Source organism: Diadema setosum, chromosome 21 (assembly GCF_964275005.1).
Source record: "Diadema setosum chromosome 21, eeDiaSeto1, whole genome shotgun sequence".
In the NCBI taxonomy this organism is placed as follows: domain Eukaryota; kingdom Metazoa; phylum Echinodermata; class Echinoidea; order Diadematoida; family Diadematidae; genus Diadema; species Diadema setosum.
This window is the reverse complement of record NC_092705.1, coordinates 9832139-9857657: the sequence shown is the minus strand read 5'-3', so window position 1 is coordinate 9857657 and position 25519 is coordinate 9832139. Positions and strand designations below refer to the sequence as shown.

General features: G+C 40.8%; 2 protein-coding genes across 2 annotated transcripts; one reads left to right on the top strand and one right to left on the bottom strand.

The window, feature by feature from the left end:
• Positions 1–370: 370 nt before the first annotated feature.
• LOC140244906 (NLR family CARD domain-containing protein 4-like) lies at positions 371–4480 on the top strand. Its single transcript, XM_072324515.1, has 4 exons — positions 371–426; positions 699–979; positions 2040–3425; positions 4449–4480. Exons 1-4 carry the CDS (start codon positions 371–373, stop codon positions 4478–4480), a joined length of 1755 nt encoding a protein of 584 aa, XP_072180616.1.
• A 13404-nt stretch (positions 4481–17884) lies between these two features.
• LOC140244905 (uncharacterized) lies at positions 17885–18475 on the bottom strand. The gene has a single exon (XM_072324514.1). It carries the CDS (start codon positions 18473–18475, stop codon positions 17885–17887), a length of 591 nt encoding a protein of 196 aa, XP_072180615.1.
• Positions 18476–25519: the final 7044 nt, after the last annotated feature.

The window sequence follows — 25519 nt, the reverse complement described above, 5'->3', positions numbered from 1 at the left end:
CACCAAACCAATATTCCTCAGATGATCTCATCTGTCAACCATTGCTAAAGTACTGAAATGTTTAACAAAAGACATTGGAATGCACCTTCCCCTCGACTCAGCATAACTTGCATGTTCCCTCGCCATGTCTTTTTTAAGTCACATTAACATCACTCAAACATGCACGCGAACTTTCCTCGTTTTTCAGTATGTTATTATATCTTATAGATTTATGATCACATGAAAAAGCCTCTCCTCCTCTTTCCCTCTCTTCTCGTGTCTTCTTCAATAGCCCTTATTCATTTCCTGGGTGTAAACTGCGTATCGGTCATACCAAACTGCCACAATGGTTGCGCTACTATGTGGAAGCTACATGGCACGCATACGCCTAATGAGGGCGGGCGACATCGAATCCAACCCAGGTCCGAAGGATGCTTCCTCTGACAGGTAGTGTGTAGCTATAGGATTATACGGCTTCCAGTATTTATGTATTTTGAGACATGTGATCTTAGTGTGTCCTGCTGTCTTCCTCGTTTGATTACATGTGTACCTATATCCGTCCGTCTCAAGCATTTCTTTGTTAATTTTATTTCTGGATAGAAGAGATCTCCTTGAATGAAATTATGCTCTTTTGATGTATACGTTTACCAAAACATTTGTACAGCTGTACATCTCTTTGTATTCATACGCTTTACAACCTTTCACCTTCTTTCATGCAGCACATTATACTATGAGACGATGTTTCTAGACTTGCGTAGAAAAATAGATCCCTCAGCATACCGCGATTTGGGAAACTCTCTTGGGTTCACGTATGCGGAATTAAACGATGCCAAATTGAAGCATCAATCGGACACTCTTGAAGCTCTGATGGAGATGCTCTGCAAATGGAGATATAAACAACCTCCTGGTACCGATATCGCCAGTGTTCTTAAGGAGAAACTTCGAGAATGCAAATTGGACGGCTTGACTGACATAATAACAGATCACTCCAAACTACCAGGTAATGTGATATATTTTCGTTTATTGTCAGGAGGGGGGGGGGGGATGTTAACTGGATTCTTATTCCTTTGTCCAAACTGTGCCACTAATCATGCCACTGTCATACAGTTTTCATTAGGTGTATCAACTGTAGCTTTATAAACATTCTCTCGAATGCGGTGGACCCGTTTCTGATTTGCACAGGTTTGTCGGCAGTGGTGAATTAAATACACATTACATCAGTCATATTAATATACAGTTATAATTATGTACTTCTTATCAATATGCGTATATACTGGAGGTACATGCGATAATGATTGATGTAATGTGCTGTTTCTACTGTTGTTGTTGTTGTCGTTAATGTTGTTTTGTTGCACAGAATATCATGTCTAGACTACCATCACATAAAACAGAACGATTTGACGTTGAAGAAGAATATTTGAAATTTGTTTTAGAAAACGCTGTAGGCCTATCTCATCTTTGCTAAAAAGCGAGAGGGTCGGGCACTTATAGTTTCTATAGCTATAATACGCATAGCGAATCTTGATGCTCAAAATCTCTGTTTAGTCTGATGCTTTGATGCATTGTGCTTATACAATGTGACTGGAGAGATTTTGACGCTTTTAAGATCCAAGAATAGTCTCTAAAACATTTTTCGTTCATGTGTTTTTAATGAGGATGATGGTATATGCTCTGTTTAATTTCAGTTACTCGAATTGGCAGAAAAAAATAACAACTAAGACGTTACCTCAAAAGCACATTTGATCTCTAATGCTAACAAACAAATAGACTGTGAACTCGTTTTTTGTTTTTTTGTTTTTTCGTGAAACTCTGTTTCTTTATTGTTTGGATTTTTGCTGTATCTGAAATTGCGATTGGACCATGAGATTTAAATAGATTGCTACTTATGATTTTATTTCGGGCCACTAAATATCTTTTCCAGACCCCCAATATTTCAGATTTAAAGATTTTAGTGGTTCTAACGGACCACCAGTTTAAAAAGTTAGCGTTGAGCCCTGATATATGCATACATAATTCACACAGTGACTATCTGTCTCTTTTCTTTTTGCCTCTCTTCCTAGGATCATCGACTCGCGTATCTTTGCTTACGGAGGAACAGGTAAAGCAAATCAAAAAAGAACTGAAGGAGCATTACCGTTTGTCAAGAAGCAAGATCAATGTGGACCCTCTCGATTTCATGAATAGTGTAAAGTTTGATGAAATTTATACCAATTTCAGTCTTACAGAGCAAAGTGGCAAACATAAAAAAACAATTACGTACGAGGATCTTTTGACCGGTGGTGAAGATAAAAGTCTTTCAAAACGCATCCTAATTCAAGGAGAGGGAGGTGCCGGGAAAACAACACTTTGCGCTAAGATCGCCTTGGACTGGTGCAACGAAAAGATTCTTCACGATATAAACCTGGTGATTTTAATTCCTCTTCGGGAAGTCCATGACACGTCAACCATTGGTGGTATTGTGAAAAGGTATCTCTCTGATTCAAATGAAGCAACGGCAAACCAGATAGATGACTATATCTCAAGAGAGCAAGGTAAAGTTCTCCTCGTGTTTGATGGTTTCGACGAGTTTGACGAGAAGTGCAGCAGTGAGGTCATGCGCATTCTAAAGTTAGAGCAGTACAGGTTATGCAAGGTAATTGTCACCACAAGACCATGGAAAAAAGATGTAATAACGATGGAAAGAGCACTTGCTGAAACCTACACTTTCATTAGCGTCGAAGGATTTGACAAGGATAATTTTCAAAATTACATCAAGAGATACTTTGGAATTATAGGGAAGGATGCTGTTGCAGAAAATTTGATTTTTTTCATGGAAAACAATGATGTCATCCGGTCGAACATGTCCTTGTTTCCAATCTACTGTGCGATGCTTTGTCTTATGTGGAATGCTACTACAAGTGAAGAAAAACGAAAAGAAATGCTGAAATTGCAAACTTTCTCACAGATTTTTGAAAACATGATAGATTTTCTAAAAGAGCACTATACATCAAAAATGTGTGAACATCTGAAGCATCCGAAGACAGCTGAACTTTTTAGGAATGCTGGTAAGGCAATTCAAGACATCGGTGAGATGGCGCTTGAAGGTTTATTGAACAAGAGACTATCATTTCCTGTAGAAAAATTCAACAAATGTGAGAAGTCCATGGAAATATGCTGCGAAGTCGGGGTTTTGACATTAGAGACAGATATCATCAGCAGGGAGCGTCGGCGCGAAATTGGCATTTCATCCTTCGTTGAGTCAATGGTGTCGTTCCCCCACAAATTGTTCCAGGAATACATTGCGGGGATCTACGTTAAGACTTTATTTGATGAGGATCGTTCCAAGTACTTACGACTTAAAGAAAGACTTCTTCATAACCGTGAGGAATTTCGTTACCTACTCTACTTCTCCTCGTATTTACGGAAAGAACTTGGCCTTGACATCATCGATGGATTAGTAGAATGTGGTGACAAATATTACTGCATTGATGTTGCGTTTGAATGTCTTACGGTGGAGGCCACCAGAAGAATGGGAAAACAATGGAAGAAATACAGCATATCACAATGTTATGATTCATACCATACAATATCAGGAACGTTATTCATGATTCATCATGACCAAGTGGTAAGTATAGCCAACAGTGGGGCTAGTGTGATGGAGTATCTTCATCTAACTTTGTGACAAACCCTTTTCAAAAGATGATGCCGATTTAAGTGCTTGCGAGACACAAGCTCTTATTGAAGTTGTTAATGGTACCAGGAGTTGTTTTTTATGGTTCAAATTTGATTTCCTGTTTTGGAGATAACATCAGCTCCAACAAAGATCCCCATACCCGCGCGAGCGCGTCGGGGAAGCGTCGTCAACATTGTTCGCTGGCGTTGTTTTTAATTCGGCGGTAATTAAATAAAAAAAAAAAGAGAGAAAAAAAAGAAAGCTCTCCCGTACGTTCCCAGCAGTCCGGATCGTGATTTGCATTTAATTTGTTCTTAATTTGTTTTTTAAGACTCCGTCATATGCGCATGATTTATTGTAGTACTAATAGTGACAGATCTCGACACTTTGGCGAATGTTTGGCATACCAGTCCTGTGAAAGAGTGTGGTCACACTTTTCAGAAATTGACACCATTGACACATCTTCATGGAACTTCGTACATATGCATGTACTGACTGGCAGTGATTATCCAAGGAATTTGGGGGTCATGGGTCAATGGTCAGGGTCAAAGGTCAAGGTCAACTCCTCAGAATTTCACTTCTTCCCTCATATTTATGCAATCTTTGCAGGATTTTTCTTAAAGCTTAATATATACATGTATTAACCAATAGAGATTTTCTGGGAATTTCTCTCCAAAAGATCAAAGGTCAAAAGGTCAAAGTGCTCAATTTCACTTTTTCCTTCTCAAAAGTGACTCAAGGTATCATCTTGGAACTTAGTAGATGTTTATGCATGTTTTACCTGACAGTGATTCTCTTGGGAATTTTGTGATCATAGGGTCAAAGGTCAAGGGTGAAAGGATCGGTTAAAATGTTAAATTTTCCTTATTAATACTAAAGTTATACTTTGTCTTCATACCTTGAAAATTATTCAATACATAAACTTATAGAAGGGTCAAAAGTCAAGTAAGAATCCTCAAATCCCCAAATCCCTGCACTCTTAGACAGTTATGGCTATTCATCCAATAAAACCTAATTCAAGGAAAGTGAACATTCAACTCATTCGTGACAAACCTGTCATTTGATAGTTTTCCAATTATGTGAAACTGTCATCACACATGGTCAAGACATTGTAGTATAGAACTATTAGGAGAACCATGCATTATAGCGGAGGCAAACCAGTCGCCATATCGACATGAATATTTTCTAGTTTGATATGTAAGCAGGGGCGGATTCAGGAATTCCGTAAAAGGGGTGCGACTTATAAAATTAAAGGAGGCGCACGCCCCCGTCCATTTTTTCTTTTTATTTCTTTTGTTTTAACAAAAATTAAATGGGGTGTGCGCCCGGTGCGCCCCCATCTGGATCCGCCACTGTGTATTATAGTCAAATCTAGACACCAGGCCTATACCTATTGGTAATACTGCCCCCACTGTTCCACCTTTTACAAGGATAAAGGTTATCCCCATCAGGTCAAAATTTGCGAAAATGCTTATTTATGCAGTAAACTTGATTGTTATTCACAGACTTTATTCAGACTTGTTTAGGAGGTGCATGGGCGGTCATTGTAGGACATAACTGTTTGTGGTGACGATGCCCTCCCTCAGTGTTCTGACTTTGATGCCATGTCACATGTCTTGTTTATGCTCTGTCAGCCACATTCATTGTGGGACTTTATTCAAACTTGCTGTGGAGGTTCATGGGATTTTTTTTTTTTTTTTATAGGAAACATAACTTTGTATTTACAGCACCCTCTTTGTTCCCACTTTTATAGGATGCTATGTCATATATTATTTCTTGTATGTGCTATACCAGCCTCATTTCTCGTCTCCGGATTGCATTGTATCAACAGTTGTCATGCATATTATACAATAGGCCTATATACAAAGTCATGCAAATGGGATATTGGGGACATGTTCGGGGATACAATGTGCTCGAACTGGTCCCCCAGCCGAGTGCTCTAGTTTATGGGGTTTTTTTTTTTTTTTTTTTTTTTTTTTTTTTTGTTTGGTTTGTAATAAAGAGGGAGAGACCAGTAGGGCATTCGACAAGGCTGGGCACAAACGATTATTCCACAGGCCAGATTAATATGGAATCAGGGGACAAATCAGATTGATTCACCAGATGAAAGTCAAGCTCAATTAGGAAATCATGTACAGGTATTCTTTAAAAATATATTTGATTTATATATTTTAGTCATATGTATTTCAGCAGTACAATACCAACGTTTTTTAATCATTAAATGCCATATATAACCAGACAGGTTAGCAGAAAAAAAAGTTGGCAACTTTTCATAATTTGTACAATCATCCCACCCCGCCCTTAAAATTTCGGGAAAGTGGAAGAAGCATGCAGAAATGTGATTTATCATTTTCAGCATATTGCATGACGTTCTTACGCCCGCCTTCAGAAAGCTAAACAGAGCTTAAAGGGACATTCCGGACGATTTTCATAATTTTACACCATGTAGTACATAAATCAACAGCTCCATGTATAGATTCGTGGAATTTGTTGTGGTCCTTGAGCAGGGAAACCAATAAATTGAAAATCTTAAACAAATTACACTGAACAGTTGATGACATCAGAGCCTCATATATTTCAGAAATGTAGTGCCTCATATATTTCAGAAATGTAGCATGCAATTCCATTACCACTTGCTCAACCAGTGGCGTACCGTGGGTCAAGACATTGGGGGGGGGGCACCTCATGGCAGCAACATCAGAATTGCATAACGGTACAATTAAATGCGAGCGAGCGAAGCGAGCGAGCTTGAAAATTTTGACATTTTACAGTCCCCAAACTGCCGTTTGTAGCTATAATAATAATAATAATAATAATAATAATAATAATAATAATAATGATAATAATAATAATAATTATATATATATATATATATATATATGCTTAGGAAATTAAGGGCGTTGCACCGGGCACAACTGCTGGCAGTTGCTGGCAGTAACATTAGGAGAATGGCATAACGATTAAATGCGAGCGAGCGAAGTGAGCGAGCTTGAAAATTTTGACATTTTACAGTCCCAAAACTGCCGTTTGTAGCTATATATTTTCGCTTTGGAAATTATGGGGAAGGGGCGCACCGGGCGCAACTGCTGGCAATTACTGACAGCAACATCAGGAGAATTGCATAACGATTAAATGCAAGCGAGCGAAGCGAGCGAGCTTGAATATTTTGACATTTTACAGTCCCCAAACTGCCGTTTGTAGCTATATTTTTTCGCTTTGGAAATTAAAGGACAAGTTCACCTTCATTAACATAAGGCTTAAGAGAATGCAGCAATATTAGTAGAGCACATCAGTGAAAGTTTGAGGAAAATTGGACAATCGATGCAAAAGCTATGAATTTTCAAAACTTTTGTGTTGGAACCGCTTGATGAGGAGACTACTAAGGCTCGTGATGTCATATGAGTACAACAGTATAAAGAAAATGTAAAGAAAATTCAACATATTTTCACTTTTTTTCGCATAATAAAAGAGCACTTGACTTGCCTCTATCTAAAGGCAATGGGAATAATATTACCCATAACATATGTCAGTAACGAGTCAAGGGAATGTGTACTTTTTTCAAAAGATGAAATTTTGTGAAATTCTCTTTATATTTTCCTTATATTGTTGTACGCATGTGACATCATTTACACTGCAGTAGTCTTCTCATCCAGCGGTGACTGCACAAAAACTTCAAAAATTCATAACTTTTGAACGGATTGTCCGATTTTCCTCAAACTTTCACTGATGTGTTCTACTAATATTGCTGCATTCTTTCAATCCTTATGTATATGAAGGTGAACTTGTCCTTTAAGGAGAGGGGGCACACCGGGCGCAACTGCTGGCAATTGCTGGCAGTAACATCAGGAGAATGGCATAACGATTAAATGCGAGCGAGCGAAGTGAGCGAGCTTGAAAATTTTGACATTTTACAGTCCCAAAACTGCCGTTTGTAGCTATATATTTTCGCTTTGGAAATTATGGGGAAGGGGCGCACCGGGCGCAACTGCTGGCAATTACTGACAGCAACATCAGGAGAATTGCATAACGATTAAATGCAAGCGAGCGAAGCGAGCGAGCTTGAATATTTTGACATTTTACAGTCCCCAAACTGCCGTTTGTAGCTATATTTTTTCGCTTTGGAAATTAAAGGACAAGTTCACCTTCATTAACATAAGGATTAAGAGAATGCAGCAATATTAGTAGAACACATCAGTGAAAGTTTGAGGAAAATTGGACAATCGATGCAAACGCTATGAATTTTCAAAACTTTTGTGTTGGAACCGCTTGATGAGGAGACTACTAAGGCTCGTGATGTCATATGAGTACAACAGTATAAAGAAAATGTAAAGAAAATTCAACATATTTTCACTTTTTTTCGCATAATAAAAGAGCACTTGACTTGCCTCTTTCTAAAGGCAATGGGAATAATATTACCCATAACATATGTCAGTAACGAGTCAAGGGAATGTGTACTTTTTTCAAAAGATGAAATTTTGTGAAATTCTCTTTATATTTTCCTTATATTGTTGTACGCATGTGACATCATACACTGCAGTAGTCTTCTCATCCAGCGGTGACTGCACAAAAACTTCAAAAATTCATAACTTTTGAACGGATTGTCCGATTTTCCTCAAACTTTCACTGATGTGTTCTACTAATATTGCTGCATTCTTTCAATCCTTATGTATATGAAGGTGAACTTGTCCTTTAAGGAGAGGGGGCGCACCGGGCGCAACTGCTGGCAATTGCTGGCAGTAACATCAGGAGAATGGCATAACGATTAAATGCGAGCGAGCGAAGTGAGCGAGCTTGAAAATTTTGACATTTTGCAGTCCCAAAACTGCCGTTTGTAGCTATATTTTTCGCTTTGGAAATTCAGGGGGGGGGGTACCGGGCGCAACTGCTGGCAATTATTGGCAGTAACATCAGGAGAATGACATACAACGGTTAAAATGTCCAAAATCTGCACTTTATATAGAGCATCCCCTAATTTGTTTGTGTTTGTGAGTGTGTGTGTTTCATGAAGATGGAAAAGTTAGGAAATAGCCAAGGTCAAGTCTTGTTATTGGCAATGCAAGGCATTTTAATATAGACTAGTATGTAAAGCAACACTGCAAAATCAATGATCAAGCTTTGATAGCAAAACAATGTGCACAACCTATCCAACATCACATTGCGTAACATTGCAGCGACTCTTTTTGCCATTCCGATGTTCTGAGTACACTGCGCACATCCTGCTTATATTCAAAATGCCAACCGGGAATCACGCTGAATCACAATCTTTTGTCGTCTCCGGGCTTTTTGAACAATGTTTCACTATAATACCTCTTTAATTATTATATGGTTAAAAGAAATCTTAGAAAAATATCTTTTTTCTTGATCATCCTTTCATGTCGATTTCAAAAGCAGGTTACTAACCCTTGAATTACCATTTTGGTAGTTTTTTTTTCTTTCTTTTTTCTTTTTTTTTTTTAACCAGCGGATTTGGGGGGGGGGGGGGCACGTGCCCCCCATGCCCCCCGTAGTTACGCCACTGTGCTCAACAAGTTCACCTGTGAAGAATCATATGCATGCCTTCTTCTTTTGTTCTGCTTCCGTGAGCCCCAACTCATGCATTCTTGTCGTGAGGCTTCCATGTCAAGATCCTTGTTCATTGCAATTTGTTATAAATTTTGAAAACATTCTCATTCCTCATCCCAATCACTATAAATTCTGAAACTCTGTACTCAATTTAAGTGATTTATAGTTGTTCAAATGTAAAAGTCTGAAAATCATCCGGAGGTCCCCTTTAACAGTAATCTATCTTTTGGGATATGTATAGGGCCTACATAATTTTCTCAAGCGCTCACTCGCTTTGCTCGCTCGTGAATATAGTAATATCGACATAAGGCATGGTCCACATTTCGGAAACGTCAAATAGTGAAGGCCTACGTGTATAATGCCATGACGCGCACAACTGGGGACCATCTGCAAATTACGTACGAAAACAAACAAATAAAAAAACGATACCGCCATAATTGAAACCACTCACCCATTTCCGGAATCATTGATCAAACGATGACTCTGATGACTCAGTTAGGATACATCTATCGGCGTACACAAGGATGATCAGCGTCGATCCAAGGGGGGGGGGGGGGCATTCGGCCCGCTCCCATGAAAATGTTGGGGGCAAACAAATCATTTGTCCCCCTCCCCCAAAAAATTCCTGAGATGAGGATAAATCTCGATATTTTTTTTTCATGAAAAATTGTCCAAATACCACAAGAAGTATGCACCAGATCGTTATTTGCAATCATAAATATGCAAAAGCTCCCCGCGTGGTCCCTCTCATTAGACTTTACATACACTTTTGAGATTGACGTGTTTCCTAATATTCTATCAAAGAGTGTGCAGCAGATATTTTACTGACACAATTTCCCTCATATGCAGAGGCGTCGATGGGGGGGGGGGGGGGGGGCAAGGGATAGTTCCTCCCATGTATTGGGGGCTAATGTATCATTTTGCCGCCCTTCGTAATTCCCGAGATATAGCTTAAATTCAATTCTGAAAATGCATTATGTCCCTCGCGTGAGAGGGGATCGGCCTGCCCCCTTTCATATTCTACCCGTTCGGTTCTTACCATGATTCACTTTTAGATTGACAGATTTCCAAATGTTTCATTGTGTGCACCAGGTCTGTCAATTCGGATAAAAAAAAGTGCAAAAGTTCCGTCGGGAGGGTGGGAAGGGATATGTACATACTTTCAATTAACCTTAATTCCCACCGCTTGGTTCTCTCCTTAGATTTTGTGCACTTCTGGGATTGGAAATTTTCTAAATCCATCATAAATGTGTTTACGAGATATTTTCATCATAATCCTAAAAATGCAAAAGCTTCCTCGTATGCACGGGTGTCGATCCTGGAGGACTAGAGGGCAAACATTTTGTCCCCAATTTGTTCCCGAAATGAGGAAAATTTTCTTGCTTTTTGATAGAAAACTGTCCAAATATTTCACCCATATTATGCACCAGATGCTTGAATTTCCATTCTGAAAATGCAAAATCTTCCTCGCTTAGGAGGGGGATACCCCTTCCCACACCCTCCGGCCATTTCGTCCCCTATACACTTTGGAGAGTTGGGCAAGTGCAGAATATTTCATCAATTCTGTCACTTCAATTCTAATAAATTCCCTCATCCTTTTTAAATTAACCCTTTCCCCACGCGGTTCCCATCCATAGAATTAAACTCGGCACCCTTTGGGATCGACAATTTCCTGAATATTCCACGAAAGTGTGCATCAGATCGTACTACGTGTATCTTCAAATTTCAAAATTCAAAAACTCCGTCGTGTGGGAGGGTACTACCCTCTCCCACACAGTCCCCACCCCCTCAATGTCCATACACTTGGTATATTATAGGCCTACGCAGTGATGTCGCACACGCGGATTAAGAACTGAGATACCGCGATTCAGTCATTCACTTATCTGTAAATGTTTATTTTTCTTATTTTTTTTTTTGATAGGGAAAAATCAAATGATTTCACCAAAAGTGTGTACCACATCTCTGAATATCAGATCTGAAAAAGCAAAATCTCCCTCGTGTGGGAGTGGCCACAGTCACTCCCTTCTCCCACATTCTCCTAATTCTAGTTTGTATTTTACTATTCTTACTCTTTTCATAGAAACAAAACTCGAATATCTCACCAACGGTGTGCATCCTATTTCTGAATTTATTTCAGGCCTGAAAATGCAAAATCTTCCCTGTGTGGGGTGGGAGGAGTCCCCCAAACCCTTTCACAGCACATTTTCCTGAATACGAATGTTTCTTACTTTTTTGACAGGAGCGTAACTGGAATATTTCACAAAAATGTGTGAACCTAGATGTCTGAAGTACAGGTCTGAAATTGCAAATTCGCACTCATGTCGGAAGGGGTGACCCCCTTCCCTAGGTGCGTCGATCGGGAAGGAGGGGTGGGGGACAGGGGGTTGTGCCCCCCCCCCCCCGATGATATTGGAGGGGCAAGCATATCATTTTGTCCCCCCCCCATAATTCCAGAATTGTGAAAAAAAAATTGATAGACAATAATATTGTCCAAATATTTCACGCAAAGTGTGCAACAAATTGTTTAATTTCAATTCTGAAATGCAAAATCTCTCTCGCATGGGAGGAGGATACCAACCCCCACACCCTCCCTCCTTCGGTCATTTTCCTTTACACCATTAGAACACATATACATTGACAGTTTTAAAGATGTTTCATTTAAGTGTTGCATCAAATCTGCCACTTCAATTATTATAGATTTAAAAAGTTCCCTCATACTCTTTTAATTTGCTTTCCCCCGCTCGGTTCCCATCCATTGATTTCGACTCTGCACACTTTGGGGATGAAAGTTTTCCGAATATTCCACAAAACTGCGTATCAGATCGTTCTATGTCAATCTTAAAATGTGGAAAGGGGCGACCCCTCCCACGCCCCCGCCCCCAACTTTTCCTGGCAACTTTCATTTATCATTAATATTGTACTAGGCCTACACAGTGATGTTGCCCATGGGAAACAAGAACCGAGTTACCACGATTTAGTCATTAAATTATCTGTGAATATTCCTTTCTCTTATTTTTTTTTTAATGACAGGAAAACAAATCCAAACTTTCACTAAAAGTGTGTACCAGATCGATGAATTTCAGGTTTAAAAAAAATCTTCCTCGTGTGGGAGGGGGGATACCCCCATCCCACACCCTGCCCTAGTCTAGCTTCTGGACTCTTTTTACTCGTAGCGGTGATCGTGTACGCGTCAAGCCGTATGAGGGCGTGACACCCGAGGATTGCGATACGCCGAGAACTGCGATAGCCGAGAAGTTGGGCGCGCAGTCTCTCGATTATCGCAAATCAGAAAATTTGCGCCCTCTCTTGGTTTATCGCACCAAGGAAAAGGGGACGGAGCCCAGACTAACCCTGCCCCCGCTCGGTCGCTACGCTCCCTCGCACAGATATTCCATCTCCAAGTCCCCCCCCCCCCCCCCCCCCCATCGTGGAAACGGATCCACGCAACTGCCCCTCCCATTCCCTTCCCCCTCTCGGTCGCTCCTCTCTCTAGCACATAATATTATTTTCCATGTTTTGCCTCACCCCCATCATATTAAAACGGAATGATGCCCATGGGGAAGATTGCTTTCATGAACTTAAAACCAGAAAATTGAGAAACGCAATAGGTATAAGGAAATAATCTACTACATTACAACATACAAAGAAATGGATATCCAAAGTCAGCCGACAAGCAAAAACAAAACAAAAACAAGAACAAAAAGTTTTCATATTTTTTCCTCCCACTTTCCTCCCACCTTACATCTTCGTGAAAGAAAGTTGGGGGTGTAAACATTCGATGCCTGTATCTTCTGAAAAAACAAAAGGGTGTGGGACAGCCCCCACCAAGATCTCCCCTCCCCCCCCCCCCCCACCAAACTGTTTCGCCGGTCCGGTTATGGGCTTGTATGTGATGATGACTATCGCCGATCATCCCCCCCCCCCCCGACTCCTTGGTACGTATTTACGCCGCTGAATCACGTCACTACAATACCTTTTTTTTTTATTAAGAAGCAAAAAAAAAAAAAAACAACAACAAACAAACCCCCAAAACAAACCCAATTAGGACACTAACCACTACCACACCTTATTCACTGTTATCCATAAAATAGCTATGGGATGAGGCTATGTGGTGTTAAGGATTTTTGACGATTTTAGCTCTGATGATTCAATTTTTTTCACAATGAAGGCATTCATCTTGTTTATACTTGCTTGTTCGTACAATATTTTTACTCCACTAATGCCTTACTCTAAATATAAATACACATATTTTTTTTTCAAGTGTCCCACTTGTCCCACTATCCCACTTATCCCATACCCTACACATTCAGCGCACCATGTTTACCAGGACAAGCGTGCGTGTACAAATTAACAAACAATAAAGAGATGTGAAAGAGACAAAGAATTAAGAAAGGGAAGAGAAAAAATGGCCTTTACTCAAGACAACTATCAACAGCTGGAAATAATTGACCGTGATTACTGGAACACTAATGTTTGCATTTGTGTTCTTCTTGTATAGCAGGTATTGTTTTCACTTAATAAGCGAATGTTTTGCGAAGGGCGCGAATGTCAAAAAGATGAATAAGTCCAACATTCCGATTTCTTTGAATGCTTCCCAACAATATAACCGTTAAGCATTCTTGAGCAGTTTGTGAGTAGTTTCTCATGACGTATACTATCATACTTAAGTCCTACAATGCAAATGTGTGTACCACTTCTGAACTACGGCCAGTCCCGGGGCCAGTCACACCAACGAAGAGCGCGCGCGACTTTAGATGCGAACATCGCAGATGTTCAAGTAATCATGGGCATTTTTAGGTGATCTGAGTATCCTGATAGAGCTCAATTTTTTTTTTTTTGCACACGTTTCCAGATCATTTGGAGAATTTTTCAAAAAATTGAAAAGAAATGGACGGACGCGTACGCGCGCGCGCATATACCTACGCACAGCTCATATGCAATAGAAATTTCCCTTTTTTCACACGGATCGAATGTCTGAAATGTCAAGGAATAATTCTACCAAGTTTCAAGCCAATCCGACTCAATATGACGTGATACGGGCCCGTCAAAGTTGAAATTCCACGCGCGCGTCAATGGCGATATACAGTGCAACTATGCCACAAAAAAAACCCCGCCTATTGTAAATCCGATTTTACTCTTCAGGATGGACGGTGACCCCCCATTTTCTTTACATATTCTGAAAGCTGATGAGTTGTACGTGTCATTTCATGGGTTGGCGATGTCGGAAAAATGATTAAAAGATATCAAATTTCTTAATGAAATAAAAAAGTAAATTTTCAAAATGACGTCATCAAATTTCAAGTATCTCATTTATCCTGTGCCGATTTCCACCCAGATTTCAGTATGTTGTAGCTTATTAAATGCTCTTTCATAAATGTCCTACAAAAATTTGATTGCATGACGGCATCACCTCGTGAAAATAAATTAAAAGTAACCTTGTCAAATTTGACCAGTTTACGTGTTATCTCTATGGGAGTGCATTTTTTCTGGAAAGTAAAATTGACATGACTATCTTTTTCGAGCACTAGCTCACTTATCCTTCGGTGAATTTCTCCAAGATTTTAATATGTTGTAGCTGAGAGTTTGGGCTATCGTTAATGTATCCTCTGTTTTTTCATACGACGTCAGGATCACGTCGGAAAAACTTGGTTGAAATTGGCACTTGGCTTCGATATGGCGTCATTTTGCTTAATACACAGAGCCCATGGGGGATGAAATAGGTCAGTGCATAGCGAATCGGACTTGTAATCTAGAGGTCCCGGGTTCGAGGCTCACCCCTGCCAAATCTTTTTTTTTTTTTTTTTTGTTTGCTTTTCTTTAAAAATACTTTCTATCTTCTTTTTCTTTGACTAGTCTAATCTCCCTTCCTAATATTATTTTTTTTTTCTGGTTTCTTTATGCTTCTCCCTCAAATTTCTACACAATACCTTATTTTTTTTTCTTTATTTTTCTTTCTTTCTTCCACTTTCTGTGCAATAGCTCAACAACAGCACTGGCTATCAACCCCATATTTTGTACATGTTTAGTTCATGTCACGAACATCATGTCACAAAATAACAAGTACTTCCTCCGACATCATCTTGGGTAGGTAAATTAGGGTCAAAGGTCAAAAGTGTTTAATCCTTATGGTAAATACACGTCCTATCTTTCCCACATTTTGCACACGAAAGGAACATTTTGTAAGAATCATTTCACAATGTAACAACTTTTTGCTCAGATGCCATCTCGGCTGTGTAAAGTGGGGTCAAAAGTCAAATATACTTCATTCTGTAATCTCATTAGTGTATATGGCATCACCGTCATATTTTGCACACACATGGACCTCGATGGAGGGATCATTTTGTAAAATAACGACGCTTTGGTCGGACGCCATTTTGGCTGTGCAAATGACTTATTATCTCTATAGGAGTACATTTTATTTTCTGGAAATGAAAAATGACATGACTGTCTTTATCTAGCACTAGCTAATTTATCGTTCCATGAATTTCTCCCAGATTTTAATGTTGTAAATGTAACTTTTGGCTATCGTTCATGTGATTCATATTCTTATTGGAAGTCGGGATTACGTCCAAAGGCCTGGTTGAAATTGACGCTTAGCTTCAATGTCGGGAGATATGTCTTTCTTTCGGTGACTTTCTTTGCAATAGTTCAAGAAAAACACGCCCTTTCACCCGCACATTTTGAACCTGTTTAGTCCATGTCAAGTACATATTTTCATATAATAACAACTACTTCATCAGACACTGTCTTTTCTAGGTAAATTAGGGTCACAGGTCATAACATTTATTTCCAAATATATATATTAGATCACCTAATTTGTCAGTGTTGACAAATTCCAAGTCTAGTTATTTTTTGTGATTTTTTTTTTTAGTTATTTGAAGCATTGTCTTGAGTTGAAGCCAAATTTGATCCTTTCCTTTTCTCTCTGTTGTTTAGTGGTTTGTGTACACACGCTTCTTCTTGTTGTTGCTGTTCTGTTGTATGTGTGTCTGTGTGTGTGTGTATGTGTGTGTGTGTGTTCTCTGAGGACCTTCCCCCAGAAACATCTGCTTTTCTGTAGGCTCCCCCAGTCCATTATCTTGGTGTTCAAATATAGATGTGGCGGACTACAGACTGACTTAAGTGTATCATTTACCCTTAATCATTATGTAAATTTTATTCTGTATACCAGTTTTTGTAACCTTTGTAACTATTGTTTGATGTCGCGATGTATGGTACGATTGTAATGTCATGGAATCCTAATAACTGAAATCAAATCGAATGAAATGAAATGAAATGACATGCAATGAAACGAAGTCAGAATGAGGTCACTTAATACTTTCTATAGAGGCCAGACGCAAATTGCCCCTAAACGTGCACTAAACTTCCCTGAAAATGCTTAAAAAATACTTATATACAGTTCGCATATTATGTCGAGAAATGATCGGACGAACTTGACTGCTTTCGTAGAATAAACGCAAGACATGCTCCGAACTGTCGGGATCTGTTAGAGGTTTTCACGAAGACTTTGCGAGCGAAGATTTCCAAAGTCGTGAGTATAGGTCTAGTGCATAATTATGACGAAGCGTTTCAATACATTTCGAGAACAATTTACGAGGAAGTCTTGACTCGGGATTTTGTGAGAAATAATTATTTTGAAAGTTTTTTTTTTTTTCACTCCCGCCAAACTTACACCGACGGCCGCGAACAGTTATGATGCTTCCGAACCCCCCGTTCCGGTTTGGCGATCTTTTGCAGATTGAAATACAAATGCTGGACTTTGCCAACTGCTCAATGAAAATAGCCCTTTTCCTGCCACAACCGAATAATCAATTTTCGTTCCAATAGCAATCGTTGTCCTTAGACGGCGTGATCTGCGGAAGAACTATGTCACGGGAATTGGCTAAGGGGTTGAGTTCCAGCTGCGTGCTGCTCAGTCTAACACTGCAAGACTCCAAATTTCACCGCGACTTCTACGAGATACTCGTCACAGAGGCTCCAAAGAGTCAGGTAAGCTTCTCTAAAGATAGTTCCACACCATGCTATGATGTTCAAGCTACAGTTTAAGTGCTACTGTAGTATTTCCATGACACCAAAAAGACAGCTCTGCCACAATAAACTTAATGGTCTTACATTTGATTAGATGTATGGAAAAGGATGAGACTTGGTCTACAAAATTGTTCCCTTCAAATCGAGTAGCCATTAACCAATATTGCGGACACAACTTTAGGTTAAATTATGACTAGATCAGCACAAGGGTCTAGGATAATGAGTCCGAATGCATAATACAAAGTACATGTATCTTGGAATACGCACGTCCCAGGTCTCTCGCTACTAACATTGTCATAAGTACTGATAACTATACACTGTACTTCGATTTCAGTAGGAAGTTAGCTCCAGTTGAGTTGATCGTATGTCATTATTACAAACTACAATTGTCACTGCCTTTGGGGTTCTCAAGTATGTCATATATATAGATAATAAACGGAAAGATGTTAACTCCGCCAATGCCAATGGGTCGTCAGCAGCACATCAGGGATCACCAATGTTTCGGCCATTTAAGTGCTGTACACCTTCCCCTGGCTGGCCGGTGATGCGTTAGGATTCCCTTGACAGCACCCCATGGCATCTCAATAAACAAACCAAAACAAACAAACAAAGCAACACAAGACAAGACCATAAAAAAAAACACTTTGCATCAATCACCTCTCTTCACTCCAGACCATCAACACTCCCTCTACATCCCCCTATTAACACATCCCCCCAAGCCTTCCCAACTATCCATGCAGATCCTGTCTCCGCTGCCTCACAAATCCTCCTGATCCACCTTTCCCCGTCCCTACCACCTACTCCCATCCCTCTGACCCACCTCCTTACCGATCGTCCAGCAAATCCCCTGCACACCACTTCCACAGCATGCACCTCTGCTCTCCACCCCCTTTTCTCACACTCCTCTCTCAACTCAGCATACCTATCCAACTTACTTTCCCTTGCCTCATCCATCCTTGTTTTCCATGGCACAGTCAGCTTCATCATTGCCAACCTGTGCACAAACCTAGCCACCAGCACCATGTCCGGCCTAAGGGCAGTTACCATCACCTCCTCTGGCACTGTACGGTTCCCCTCATCCACCCGCACCTCCCAATCGTCCCCAGCTGCTAAGATCCTCCCACCATCATCCCTCTGACCCTTCCTTCTCACACTGCATCTCACCCCCTCCTTCACAAACCGGATTCCCCTCACCCTAGGAGTCCCATTCTTCTTCCTTGCCTCCATTACTGTCACCCTCGCTACCTCCGCCATCTCCTTCAACACCTCGTTGTGCCTCCATGTATAGGCCTGTAATAAACCTCCACATGCTGACTAAATGTGCTCTAGTGAGCACTTCGCTTTGTTTGTTGCAAACCCTGCATCAACCATCATCCACAATGCCCCATCTCTGAAGATTTACTGGAGACGGCAAAACATCAAGGGTGGAACTGATCATGAAACGCACAGCTCCAGAGGACATTGACCAAAGGTCATTCCATGACACCTTCCTCTGCTCCACCCCTTCCCATCGAGTCCATGCTCCCTGCACTCCCTGCTGTACAGCCTTGGCAAAACGATACTCCTCCTCCTTCTCCTTAACCGCCTCCACCGCCAACTCCCTCCTACCATTCCTACCTTGCTTGCTGTACCATCTAGCACCCTGATGAAACCCGACCCCTTTCCGCCCCACCTGAACAGCACCCTGCATCTCCTTTCACTTTGCCATTGCCACTGCCTCGTCCGCAGCTTCCTCCGCCCTCCATTTTCTCCCTGTGTGGATCGGTAGCCTAACTCTTGCTAATGTCTGGTCTTTGACTCCCTCATCATCATCACTAGCCTAACCTTGCCAGCTTTAAACTCCTCAACCACTGACGTCATAGGCAATTGCAACTTGCGTGATCTGCAAAAGAATGCCAAATCTGCAGGCATTCTTGGAACACCTAACCACTTTCGGTAGTACGAGTTCATCTTCTGCTGCATCCTCTCAACTCTGGACACTTCCACCTCGTATACCTGCAGTTGCCACATGATCCGTGGTAGCAAGCCAAACTGGCAGCACCACACCTTCGCATTCCCAGGGATGAGCGTCCTGTCCACCCTCTTCAACCACTCCACCACTTTGTCATAAATCTAAACTCCTCGGTGCCTATCATTCAACTTGCCCTCATACCACCGCCCAAGACTCTTTACCCCCTGTTCAGTGACCTGAAGAATATCTTCTCCCCAAATCTGAAACCTCCTTGCGACCACCTTCCCCTTTCGCACTGACACTGAGCGGCTCTTCTTGGCCTTGAACTTCATCCGTGTCCAGGCCACCAACTCCTGTAACCTATGGAGGCCATCTTTAATCTGGGAATCGTTACCAGACACGATTGTGAGATCATCCATGAAAGCCCTAATCGAAGGCACAACCACATCTGCAGCCAGCATCAACCCTTCAATTCTCGGGGTCACACACCGGGTTACACTTCCATCCCAAGGACAAACAGCAGTGGTGAGAATGGACACCCCATGGGGATGCTAATTTCTAGCGCTTGCCATTCTGTTGTGTAAGTCTGGGTCGTGAATCTCATCCTGAATTGGCTGTAGTAGCTCTGCACCATCTCCCGAATCACCCTAGGGACCCAGAAAAACTCAAGAGCAAAACTGAGATACCTGTGAGGAACTGATCCATATGCCTTTGCAAGATCCAACCAGATGACATCCACAAATACTTCTCACGTTTGCACCTCTGGATTGACTCCCAAATCATCTGGACATGCTCCGTGCACCCAGGGAAACCCAGGATCACTGCCTTCTGTATAGAGGTGTCAATAAACTTGTTCTTCATAACAAATTCTGACAACCGCCTCGTTTAGACACTAAAGAGGATCTTACCATTCACATTAAGAAGCGAAATCGGTCTAAACTGGCCAATGCTTTAGGCATCCCTCTCCTTTGGGATATTATATACCCCTTCTGCCACACACCAGCTGAGTGGAACAATCCGCTCCCGCATAGCATCCTTAAGATCCGCCACAGCACCCTTCGGACACGAGGACAGTACTTGAACAGCTTGTAGGACAAGCCCTTCTGCCCAGCTGCACTACCAGCTCGGGCCTTCCTAACCACCGCTTCAACCTCTCACAACTTCAACTCACTCAAGTCAAAGCTGACTTCTGGCTCCTGTGGCCTCAATAGCCCTGCCACCCCCAGCAAAAGACTCCTCTCTCCTTCCATCACAGTATGTGGCCTTCAGATGCCTCTCGAGCTCTTCCTTCGTCACCTCAAAACTTCCTGATACCCCTTCGTCAAACAACCTTTTTGTGAACTATATATATATATATATATATATATGTATATGTAAGTAACAAAACTGGAACAAAGTTCATACGAAAGGGCGGCGAGACGCTCGAAAATTTGTGTGCAGAAATAAACCGTTGGTGATACAGCATGAACTTTGTTCCAGTTTTGTTACTTATCTTTTTATCTTGCCAACACGTGGACTACCTAATCTATATGTATATATATATATATGATTTATAGTGTGTGTGTGTGTGTGCGTGTATGTGTGTGCGGGTGCCTGTGGGTGCGTGTGTATTTGTTCTGTCCTACCCGAGTCAGTTATCTGGTCATGACTTTTTGGCTGCTAAGCGATTTTCATTATTATTTACGTGCGTTTCACAAATTCAAGCCTTCATATATCATGTAGAATATCTCAGCACACTATAATATGGTAAAATATAAATCCCGATGTAAAGCGCTTCCATTGTATCCCCCGAACAGAGTTCGGAAGATACTATGGATTTGGTCTCGTTGCGCCGCCGCGTCCGCCGCCGCGTCCGCCTCAGAGATTTTCTTTTGAGCGCTCTATAGTCCGGGAGCCAGCGGGGGTCAGCCTAGCTGAAAAGGTTACCAATTTTTATGTGTATAGCAATTTAGTACATATGCCCCTGAGTATGGAAATGCACGTCTGGCTGGTCATAGGTGGTGGGTGTGGCCAGGAGGGCCACAAAAAGGACCCCCCAAAATTAGGCTAGCCTAGCTGGAAAAGTAACCCCATGAAAACAACTGGAACTTGTTCATTACACTTACAGGATAAATGAATGACCATTGCCAGACGTTTTAAGTGGTGGGGGGTAGCCGCCAGACGCTCTTAAAGGCCCAACTCCAGCTAGGCTAGCCTAGCTGGAAAAGTAACCTCATGAAACCCACTGGAACTTGTTCGTTACACTTACAGGATAAATAAATGACCATTGCCAGACGTTTTAAGTGGTGGGGGGTAGCCGCCAGACGCCCTTAAAGACCCAATTTTTTCCAGCTAGGCTAGCCTAGCTGAAAAAGTAACCTCATGAAACCCACTGGAACTTGTTCGTTACACTTACAGGATAAATGAATGACCATTGCCAGACGTTTTAAGTGGTGGGGGGTAGCCGCCAGACGCCCTTAAAGACCCAAATTTTTCCAGCTAGGCTAGCCTAGCTGAAAAAGTAACCTAATGTAACCCACTGGAACTTGTTCGTTACACTTACAGGATAAATGAATGACCATTGCCATACGTTTTAAGTGGTGGGGGTAGCCGCCAGACGCCCTTAAAGACCCAAATTTTTCCAGCTAGGCTAGCCTAGCTGAAAAAGTAACCTTGTGAAACCCACTGGAACTTGTTCGTTACACTTACAGGATAAATGAATGACCATTGCCATACGTTTTAAGTGGTGGGGGGTAGCCGCCAGACGCCCTTAAAGACCCAACTTTTTCCAGCTAGGCTTGCCTAGCTGAACAAGTAACCTTGTGAAACCCACTGGAACTTGTTCTTTACACTTACAGGATATATGCATGACCGTTGCCAGACGTTTTAAATGGTGGTGGTGGTGGGGGGGGGGGGTAGCCGCCAGACGCCCTCAAAGACCCAATTTTACCAGCTAGACTAAGCTATATATAGCTGGAAAAATAACCTCCTGAAACCCACTGGAACTTGTTCTTGTGATACACTCAAAGGATAATTGAATGATTGTTGCCAGACAATAGCCGCCAGACGCCCCAAAGACCAAACTCTTACCAGCTAGGCTAGCCTAGCTGAAAATTAGGAAAGTAACCCCATGAAACCCACTGGAACTTGTTCTTACACTTACAGAATAAATGCATGACCGTTGCCAGACGCTTTCAGTGGTGGGGCGTAGCCCCCAGACGCTCTCAAAGACCCAATTTTACCAGCTATAAGGTTCACATATTTCAGAAATAATAGCAGTGTAATTCCATAACTATACCGCTTGCTTGCGAGTTCACCTGTCTATGCATACCTTATTCTTTTGTTCTGCTTCCTTGAGCCCCAACTCATGCATTCTTATGGTGACTCTCCCATGTCATCATCCTTGTTCATTGCAGTTTGTTCTGTTTTTTTTTAAAATATTCTTATTCTTCATCCCAATTATCACAAATTCTGAAACTCTGTCCTCAGTATAACTAATTCATAGTTGTACAAATGTAAAAATCTGAGAATCACCCGGAGGTCTCCTTTAATGGGGGAGTTTCTTGAGCGCTCAGGGAAACATGCTTTGAAATATCAATAGGGCAAGTGTTGAGACGAAATACTGTAGAAATATGAGAATATACAGTGCTGTGGTTTTGGTAGAAGAAATAGGGTATCTGTATTTGTCCTCAGTGATAACCAAAAAATTTATTTGGAAAGAATGATAGACATCAAAAAAGAATTGCACAATCAAACATGTCGGGATTTTTCTCAAACATCAGTGTTCTCATTTTCTTTGCAGTGTAAAACAAAAATAAAAAAAACAAAAAAAGCAGGGCCGGATACAGTATCCGGATGGAAATAGGTGGGATGGGCGTAAACCCGCGGGTATTATAACATACTGACGTGAAAAAAAAAAAAAAACAAGACCAAGAACTACTTTCTTTCTGTGTCCTGGGGAGAAAAATTCATCAATTGCATTTTGGAAATGTTGGAAATCACAACTTTTGATGAAATTGTCTCCTACAGTATCTCTTCTTATATCATGAAGGCTTTTTTTTTTTATAATTAAGTTTCTTTCCTCTATGACCATGATAAAACAAACCCCTGATGATTAAAACAAAAGACAATCAAAACTTGGCAAATGAACTCTTTGGACATTAGCAAAAGGGAATACATTAACAGTTTTTGCAAACACTTTATACAATTGTCTAATACTCCATCAAGCTCATAAAAAGTACAATTCTACTGCAACAAGAAATCCATTCAGTAAGACTCGTCCTCGGTGTACATCACTTAAAATGCCAACTTTTTAAAAATAATGCCCCAGCTCTTAAATTTACTTTAAAAAGGGGAATTAAAGCTCAACACCTTTGGCCTATGACTCTTTTAGGTACCGTATCACCTTACGGTTGAGGAGATGGGTAAAGAAAAATTATTAACGAAATAAAACTTAAAGGAACATGCTTCACATGACCTCACCGTTTTCTTCTCTTAAGAAAGAAACGAAATCTGAAAATTGTTCAAGAGTGTTTTTGAACATAGTACATTGCAAAAGCAGAAAAAAATCAGTGTTTTTAAGAAACATAACTCACAACAACAAGGAATTCCTGTCGTGTCTAGTATTGCACGTATTTTGGTTTGGAGGGTTTAGGATGCTAATATTTCAAGACAAGTTTATGCTCCGGCACTTCAATGAACTTAACTATAAAGTAATGATCAACCTCTCTTGGCAATAAACTCAACATTTGCTGTTCTTCAGTAAAGCATATGACAGAAACATATGAGAAACATGTCTAAAATTCATATGAATAAGCTCACAGCAACAACAAAAATACTATGTTATTTATAAACTAATACTGCATGTACTTAGTTTCGAGGGATTTAGATGCAAAATGTTATGACAAAAGCCCCTACGTGGCTACCAGCAATTAAACATCCTTCAACTTCTTTAGCAAATGAGCTCATGTGTATCATCTTCTTGTTGAGAAGACGAAGATGAGTAATGATAAAATAACCAAACTATCAACTTTCCTTAACATGTTTTACATGAAATCATTATTGCCTTCTCGTAACGAAATAGAAAAAAAAAAACCAGAACATCTGAAATTGTTCAAAATCGCTTCTTGATAACGATGAAAGCAAAGGAAACTTAGAGTTTGTAACCACTATGACACGTGTCTACAGATCTGTCATGCTCATAAGAAACGTAACTCACAGGAATATAATTTTATACAGTGTAAAAAGTACTTGGTTTGGAGGACATTTAGATGCCAACTTTTCAAGAATAATACACCAGCACTGATATTAACTGATGAAAAAAAGTAATGCTTAGCAGCTTCTTTATCCAATTAGCCCATAGGTAATTCCTTGTAGTTGAAAAAAAAAACCGAGTACACATAAAGATATAGACTTTCCGTAATATGTATCACAGGTCATGATCTCCACATTTTTGCTCCTCTTAACTTAAAATAAATAAATATATATTCAAATTTGTTTTAAATGACCTTTAAACAATATGAAGAAAAAAATTCTGTGTCTGCAAAGGCTTGACACGTGTTTAATACTGGGTCACGCTCATATTAAACGTAGCTCACAGGAACAAGGAATTCACGTGTGTATAAAATAATACTGCAGAGAGGGTGCAAAGTTGAACCCTTTATTGAGGGTGCGAAAATGTTCCCTTGGATACATCTTTCCACCCACACTAAGTGGTGCTAGGTTGCACCTCTTCTTGAGGGTGCATCTTTCCACCCACACTAAGGGGTGCTAAGTTGCACCTTTCTTGAGGGTGCGATCTTGCACCCTTTACTTTTCGGCGCACCTTTGCACCCCGTGTAGCCTTTACATCTTGGTTCAACTTTACATCCTTTCGTGAGGGTGCAAAGAAACACCCAAAGTTCCAAGATTGTGCCTTGTTTTGAGGGTGCAATCTTGGAACTTTGCGTGCTACTTTGTACCCCCAAGAAAGGGTGAAAGTTACACCCTCTGGAGCAACTTTGCCCCCTTGAAAAAGGCGCAACCTCTTTCCTTTAGGTACAACTTTATGCCCGAAGGATGCAAGAATGTACCCTCTCTTGAGGGTGCAATCTTGTGCCTTATTGGTATGATGTTGCACCTATGTGGTGCTTATTTGCTCCATGACTGCTGCAAAATTGCTCCTTTAAAGGAGCAAGTCAGTATCACCGCCTGCTCCTTTATAGGGGCAATATTGCCCATCATCTCAAGGTGCAACTTAGCATCACATAATCGGATACGATTTAGTTCCTTAACTACTCTAAACCTTGAATAGTGCGAACTGATGTAAGCCTATTTGCTCAGAATATAACTTATGTTGTTGCACTCTGCAAAGTAAATAGGATTAGTGT

Coding starts and splice junctions, on each gene's coding strand:
- LOC140244906 (XM_072324515.1), top strand. CDS start 371: ATGAGGGCGGGCGACATCGAATCCAACCCAGGTCCGAAGGATGCTTCC. Junction 427..698: donor AAGGATGCTTCCTCTGACAG/GTAGTGTGTAGC, acceptor TCTTTCATGCAG/CACATTATACTATGAGACGA. Junction 3,426..4,448: donor CGATGGATTAGTAGAATGTG/GTGACAAATATT, acceptor TTGTGATCATAG/GGTCAAAGGTCAAGGGTGAA.
- LOC140244905 (XM_072324514.1), bottom strand. CDS start 18,475: ATGGCGGAGGTAGCGAGGGTGACAGTAATGGAGGCAAGGAAGAAGAAT.